Source organism: Pygocentrus nattereri, chromosome 4, assembly GCF_015220715.1.
Source record: "Pygocentrus nattereri isolate fPygNat1 chromosome 4, fPygNat1.pri, whole genome shotgun sequence".
Classification (NCBI taxonomy): Eukaryota; Metazoa; Chordata; class Actinopteri; order Characiformes; family Serrasalmidae; genus Pygocentrus; species Pygocentrus nattereri.
This window is the reverse complement of record NC_051214.1, coordinates 50,870,779-50,877,807: the sequence shown is the minus strand read 5'-3', so window position 1 is coordinate 50,877,807 and position 7,029 is coordinate 50,870,779. Positions and strand designations below refer to the sequence as shown.

Genomic DNA, 7,029 nt, shown 5'->3' with positions numbered 1-7,029 from the left:
GAGGGAGGTTCTCCTTGCCACTGTTGCCCCCTGGCTTGCCCACCTGGGGTTTTACATTCCTGTTAAAACGCTGTCTTTTCTGGAATTCTGTGAAGCGGCTTTGTGACAACATCCATTGTAAAAAGCGCTACAAATAAATTTGATTTCATTTGATTAATTAACGAAGGTCTTTATGACCTAATTAATAAGTGCTAATAAGCTTCTATTAAACCATTCATGAAATGTTATATGATTTTAAAGTGGGTATCATGAATCGGGTTAACTGAGTTATCTGAGTTAACATCATAAAAAGCAGCGGGTCTTTTAAATAAAACACGCTGTAACACCTCACCAGCAGCGTCACCCGCAGGAAAAAAGACAAAATGCTGCTTTAGTCCCGGGTCCTATTTATTTATAAAGCAATAAATACCCAAATACAAATTCATCAACAAACCAGTCAACAGCTACAAACAAATTGCACTTTGGTGTAAACATACTGTACAAGACGAAGACGTATTGGTGAGATCAGCCTGCAGGCAGAGGTAATGATCGCCTCCGTGAAGCCACGACGGCATTTAGAAGCACTTCCTGTGGACGATGGAGGGTCCAGCCTCGTCATACTCCTGCTTGCTGATCCACATCTGCTGGAAGGTGGAGAGAGAGGCCAGGATGGAGCCGCCGATCCACACAGAGTACTTCCTCTCAGGAGGGGCAATGATCTAGAAGAAACGTCAGAGCGCTCGTCAGAATGACGCCAAGGAAAAGTGATGATTCTCTGTGACTCACCTGAGCTGTTTTCTCTGAGTCTCTCTGTTCATTTAGATTAGTTTAATCTGAGGAAACTTCATTTGAACTTTTTCAGTCCCTGTTTGTCACTCGGCTACATTGTAAATCAAACCCGTTCCCTACCGAGTAGAAATAAGGTTGATTGATTGATTGATTGATTGATTGATTGATTGATTGATAATTACATACTACCTCCCTTTCACACACTCAGGTACTCAATGTGCCCATTTTGATGGAAAATGGAACTTAATCAAACAAAATAAAGCAATGCTAGACATAAAAACAAGGGAACACGTTCAAACCTTGACATAAACACTGGGAAGGAAGTATCTAAGGTTCTACTACAGTTCTAGATTTACGTCATACAAGCTGGCTGGATGTGTATTCCTTCAGCATTTCAGAGATTACATCACATTTGTGTCTGTAAGTAGAAGAGGAGATATCTTATGGTTTGTAAGTTATGACGTCTTGTTTTTATAAAACTGTCTTTTCCTTTTTTAGACATCGATCATTTCTTGGCTCTAGTCTGGGGAGTAATGTTTCAGGAGATGCTGTGATAAGAACCTCACCTTAATCTTCATGGTGCTGGGCGCCAGGGCAGTGATCTCCTTCTGCATGCGGTCAGCAATACCAGGATACATGGTCGTACCTCCAGACAGGACGTTGTTGGCGTACAGGTCCTTACGGATGTCAATGTCACACTTCATGATGCTGTTGTAGGTGGTCTCATGAATGCCAGCAGACTCCATACCTGTCCAGATCAGAGGGCAGGTTTACTGCAGGTGTTTAAAGTCCAGTCCAGCAGGAATCCCAGCCAGTCCATGTTTTTGCTGTGTGCCGCATTTCCTAACACACCTGAACCAGAAGCTCAGTAATAGTTTACCTGGCTCAGGTGTGTTTAAAGCAAAACGTGGGCTGGCTGAGAAGGGCTGGCTGATACTGAGATTTCATGCCATCAGCTTTGCCAGATTACTTTAAAAGTTTAAATTCAAAATCATTGGATGCTACACTGCAAGAAATGATGTAGTTGATATATTTAATATTTCTCATTTGGAGATTGTTGTTAGATAAATCTAGACATTTTTTATTAATACAGTGAGATAATTATTCTCACTAAAATCACTTAAAACTAGTAAAAAGGTCTAGAAATAAGACAAACAATCTTATGATAATACTAGATTTAAACCTCACAACAAATGGCAAACAAGACCAAATCTTATCTACCCACCAAAACACTTTCTCCACACAGTGGAAAACTGACCAATCTGGCAACGATGTGTGCCATTACTTTTACTAATATGCTTTCAGTTTTGTTATAAGTTGGAAACCAATGCCACCAATGTTGAACAGAAATCAAAGGTATGATTCTAGCCACTCACCGATGAAGGAAGGCTGAAAGAGGGTCTCTGGGCAACGGAAACGTTCGTTACCGATGGTGATGACCTGACCATCAGGCAACTCGTAGGACTTCTCCAGGGAAGAGGAGGATGCAGCAGTGGCCATTTCATTCTCAAAGTCCAGAGCGACATAGCAGAGCTTCTCCTTAATGTCCCTCACAATCTCACGCTCAGCTGTTGGTGCAGAGTTACACCGTCAGTGAATGATCAGGTCCACCTGGTTCCCCCATTCAGATCAAACATCAAACTAATCGTAATATCATTTTTTTGTGACTTTTAAAATCACCCTGTACTTTCGGACTGTACTAAGCCGTCTGAGGCCCAGGTGTACCTGTGGTGACGAAAGAGTATCCACGCTCAGTCAGGATCTTCATCAGGTAATCGGTCAGGTCACGGCCAGCCAGGTCCAGACGCATGATGGCGTGGGGGAGAGCATAACCCTCATAGATGGGCACATTGTGAGTCACACCATCACCAGAGTCCAGCACAATACCTGCAGGAGACAGATGTTAGACATGCAATGGCTTCAGACCTAGAGAACAGATCAAAACAACCAATAACCCCCAAAATGAGGCAAGGCCACGACTTACCGGTGGTACGGCCAGAGGCGTACAGGGACAGCACCGCCTGTATGGCCACATACATGGCAGGAACGTTGAAGGTTTCAAACATGATCTACAGAAAGAGATATAAGTCATTCTGAGCACCAGCGTTACAGAGTAGGTTTACATTTATGTTGTCAATGACGACGCATTACATTGTAATAATGAGATACACAGTAAAAACACAATGTTACTATCAATCAACCTTTATTTTGACTCGGAAGTGCATTGAGGGCAACCCTCATTTTCAATGTAGCCGAGCATTTACAAAAACAGGGATTGACATGACAAAGAAAATAGTAACTACATTTAATCATTTTAAATTAAAAGAAAATTTAAAATAACAGTGAATAAAAGATAAAAGTAGATAAAAATAGAACTTGAGATTTTAAATGGTAAGAAATTAAGATCAAAATAGATAAGAAATTAGTAAAGTAATAATACAATATCACAAATAAAAAAAGTAATCATAAAAACTTAAAATAAAATGAGAGGAAATAAATAAATAAATAAAAAGAGATAAAAAAAACTAAGGAGAACTAACACAAAAATAAAAGTTACGAATAAATATAATTAAGTAAAACAGGTGCAGGCTGTCTGTAGGTGATTTGATATTACTATCAGTACGGTGTTGTAACCTATAGACGTCCATCCACCAGAACCCTCAAACCACTGGACTCAGTCTATCACTCCACCTTGGGAATCATTACTAAGTCTTATAACACTGACCACTGCAGAGTGTGTGATGAAGCTGGTTGGTCCTCACAGAGCAGCACAACAGGAAACACACTGGTTTATATTTATTTATAACTCACTCTCCAGATGATGCCAGCTTATATCTCATCTATGATCTCTATGAACAGTAGTTATCAGAGCTGCTCAGTGACGGATCAGCTGTCGCGTTTTTACCGAACTGGGAAAATCTGCTTTTATCTGCAGTGACCTGGAGTCACTACAAGAGTCTCTAATATTTGTCTGAGGGTTAATTAGACCCTACTTGATATTGGCAATGTTTGTCCCTTACCTGGGTCATCTTCTCCCTGTTGGCCTTGGGGTTGAGTGGAGCCTCAGTGAGAAGGGTAGGATGTTCCTCAGGGGCCACACGCAGCTCATTGTAGAAGGTGTGGTGCCAGATCTTCTCCATGTCATCCCAGTTGGTGATGATGCCGTGCTCGACGGGGTATTTGAGGGTCAGGATACCTCTCTTGCTCTGAGCTTCGTCACCCACGTAGGAATCTTTCTGACCCATACCCACCATCACACCCTGCAGCACAGCACACGCACAGCTCCTGTTAACACCAGGCCACACCAACCTCTCCAGCCATACTGGGATTTGGGCTCATCTCAAGTCTTTCTGGCACTGACATACAGTGTCAGATCCACATAAACAAGTCTTTTAGAAGTCTATCATCACACTTGGAACTACTAAAAGTGTGTCGATTTAGTTAGCACCGTGCTAATTGGTGGGGTTGAGTTACATTCACTTGTTAGTTACGTTAGCCTTGTAGCTTCAGTGCAGATCAGCAGAAACAAAATACATTGTGGATGTGCCTTTTAGTCATTACTCGTACCTGGTGACGAGGACGGCCGACGATGGAAGGGAAGACAGCTCTGGGGGCGTCATCTCCGGCGAAGCCAGCCTTTACCAGGCCAGAGCCGTTATCGCAAACCAGAGCGGTGGTCTCCTCGTCGTCACACATGGTTCTGGCTGTGACTCTACAGGAGGATTGACATCCATCAGCAAAACACCCACAAATTTGCGCGAACACCCAAGTCAAACTTGAGAAATGTTCATCCGAGTGACCAACCACGTCAATTCACAGAGGTCACTTCATTACACTATTTAAATTTTCCGTTTTGGGAATAACATTTACATATAATAGTACTGCTATAATCATTGTTAATAACACTGCCATCACTACTGCTAAACCTACTACTACTAATTATAATGACATTGATTCCACTACCACAACTGCTAATAACAATAGTAATGACAACACCACTACCACTACTAATGAAAACAACAGCACTACTCCTGCTGTCACTATCATCACCTCTAAAAATAATAAGAACACTGTTATTACTACTGCTTATACTACTACTACTACTAATAATAACAATAACAACAATCCTTCCATTACCACTGCTACTAATAACAATAATAATGACAAAACCATTACCACTGCTTCTAGAAATATCACTTGCTCCTACTATTACACCAATAACATTTGCTTATATTACTACATTCTTTTGTTACTAAAGAACCCTTGAAGAACCATCAACCAACACCAACCAACACTACTACCAAAAATAATAACACTACTCTAAGTATTACTACTAATAGTAACATCAACAATAATAACAATTCTTCTACTATTACAACTGCTAGTAACAACAATCATGGTAATAACATTACTATTACAACTGCTATGGATATTAATAACACCACTGCTCTAATTCAGAATATCTTTCCAGACAGCTCCACTTCATGCATGATCGGCACATTTCTGCTTAATCCAGTAGCTCCTCAGTAGATGTTGGTGAACCCCATAGCCTCCTCCACTCCGCTTCATACTCACCAGATGTGCTCCAGAAGCTGCTTCCCTGTGGAGAGCTTGAGGTGGATGTGACTCTGCTGGCCCTGATATATACCGTACCGGCTGTGCGGCCCAGGCTAGGCCTCCCTCGCCTTATTTGGTAGCTCCTGCGCCATTGAGAGCAAAGTGGCCATGAATGGAAGGACGAGTGAGGAGTGAGAGAAGCCCCTCTGAGGCATTTGGCCTGGAGGCCCATGTATGGGAACAGCTCAGGGGAGAGCTGGCGGGGGTCTTAGAGCTATCTCTCAATTTTCACTCCGAAGAACACAATGGCAGGCTGAGGCTGTCAATCACAAGAACTGAAAAGACTTTTGAAGTGGCAGCACTTCACAGTGCGGTGACACCAATGCAGTCAAATCAAAGCCTCATCACTCCATCCTTCTTTCTTTTTTTTGACACTATTTGAAAGCGCCAGCTGCTCTTTACATAGTGTGAACAGTTCATGATGAATAGAAACGATTCAGAGACGCTTGGATTTAAATCTCACATATTAAGAATGCAAAGCTCAACAGAAAGTCGCTTTACTAAACCTACACACTTAAAAAAACGGTTCTTCAAGCGTTCGTAAGTAAAGAAAATGAACCATGAACAGTCAAAGGACCCTTCGCATGGTTAACTCATTCTCTGCATGGTGGAATGATTCTTCACATTGCTGTAAATGTGTTGTACATGGTTCTGTATGGCACCAAAAAGGGTCCGAGCTCGTCACAATACCAATAAAATAACCTTTTTAGTGCTATATAGAAGCCCTTTCAAACAAGACTCTATACAGAACCATACAAAACACATTCTTCATGAACTAGAAGAACCTTTTAAGTACGCTGTCAAGCTTGTTGCAATAGAAGAGAACATGCCAGAATATGTCTTATTTGGCCAATTTTAATGCTCAGTATGTATTTTAATGTGCAGGAGAGTGTCTCTGTAGAGGATGTGGCCCTTATTGACACTCAAAATATCCACCGCACATGGAACTTGACCGGGGTGCTCAAACTTTTGCTTATATGTGTGTTTGTTGCGTAAGCTGGACTCTACAGTAGCTTATCACGAAGCTGTTTGTTATATTGAATTTCAAAGTGCCTCGTTTGAAGCGTGCTGCCAGATTGGGGTTTATCACCCTTTAATTTAAGCCGTGTTAATGACTGTAGTTTATGGTGGGATTAGTGAGGTCACTCATGCCGAACTCTCTGCAGCTGAATGGTTTCCTGGACACTTTGTTACAGGTTAAAGAAGGAAAGTCACTCAGATCCTGCGCTCCTGCAGCGTTTGGGGAGTGATATTAGTGGAATATGATTCAGCTCAGCTATAAGTGTCTGCTACTCTGTGTATTAAGCCCTGCAGACATGCTCTGGTGGCTGGTGTGTTTGAAGATGGCACTGTTCTCATGTGTCCATGTCACTGTCCACTCAGAACAGTGAGACTAACCTCTTGGACAGTGTAAAGGTGACCGCTCAGCTGAGTGATATCATAGACCTACTGCTATAACTCTGAGTTTGTGAGTGAATACGCAGATAGAAAATGATAGAAAAGGGTTCTTTGTAGTGAGAACAGAAACACACAACAAAAGATTTCAGCGAATGCAAGCTGGAGATGAGATTTGAGAGGGTAAAGAAACGTTTTGAAGCTTGACAAACCAGTATATAACGCAGCATGTGGCTTTTCAAGGGTTCT

The 7,029-nt window shown here is 41.8% G+C and overlaps 1 protein-coding gene across 1 annotated transcript; it reads right to left on the bottom strand.

Moving 5' to 3' along the window:
- Positions 1 to 366: 366 nt before the first annotated feature.
- Positions 367 to 5,411, bottom strand: actc2 (actin, alpha, cardiac muscle 2). Its single transcript, XM_017687172.1, has 8 exons — positions 5,344 to 5,411; positions 4,336 to 4,480; positions 3,789 to 4,028; positions 2,753 to 2,837; positions 2,494 to 2,655; positions 2,145 to 2,336; positions 1,335 to 1,516; positions 367 to 698 (listed from the first exon to the last, which is right to left on the bottom strand). Exons 2-8 carry the CDS (start codon positions 4,462 to 4,464, stop codon positions 555 to 557), a joined length of 1,134 nt encoding a protein of 377 aa, XP_017542661.1. The 5' UTR covers positions 4,465 to 4,480; positions 5,344 to 5,411; the 3' UTR covers positions 367 to 554.
- Positions 5,412 to 7,029: the final 1,618 nt, after the last annotated feature.

Excerpts from the sequence above, each read along its gene's own strand:
- actc2 (XM_017687172.1), bottom strand. The coding sequence starts at position 4,464 with ATGTGTGACGACGAGGAGACCACCGCTCTGGTTTGCGATAACGGCTCT. Across the intron at positions 1,517-2,144 it reads CTTTCAGCCTTCCTTCATCG|GTATGGAGTCTGCTGGCATT; the intron begins GTGAGTGGCTAG and ends TGATCTGGACAG. Across the intron at positions 699-1,334 it reads CCAGCACCATGAAGATTAAG|ATCATTGCCCCTCCTGAGAG; the intron begins GTGAGGTTCTTA and ends CGTTTCTTCTAG.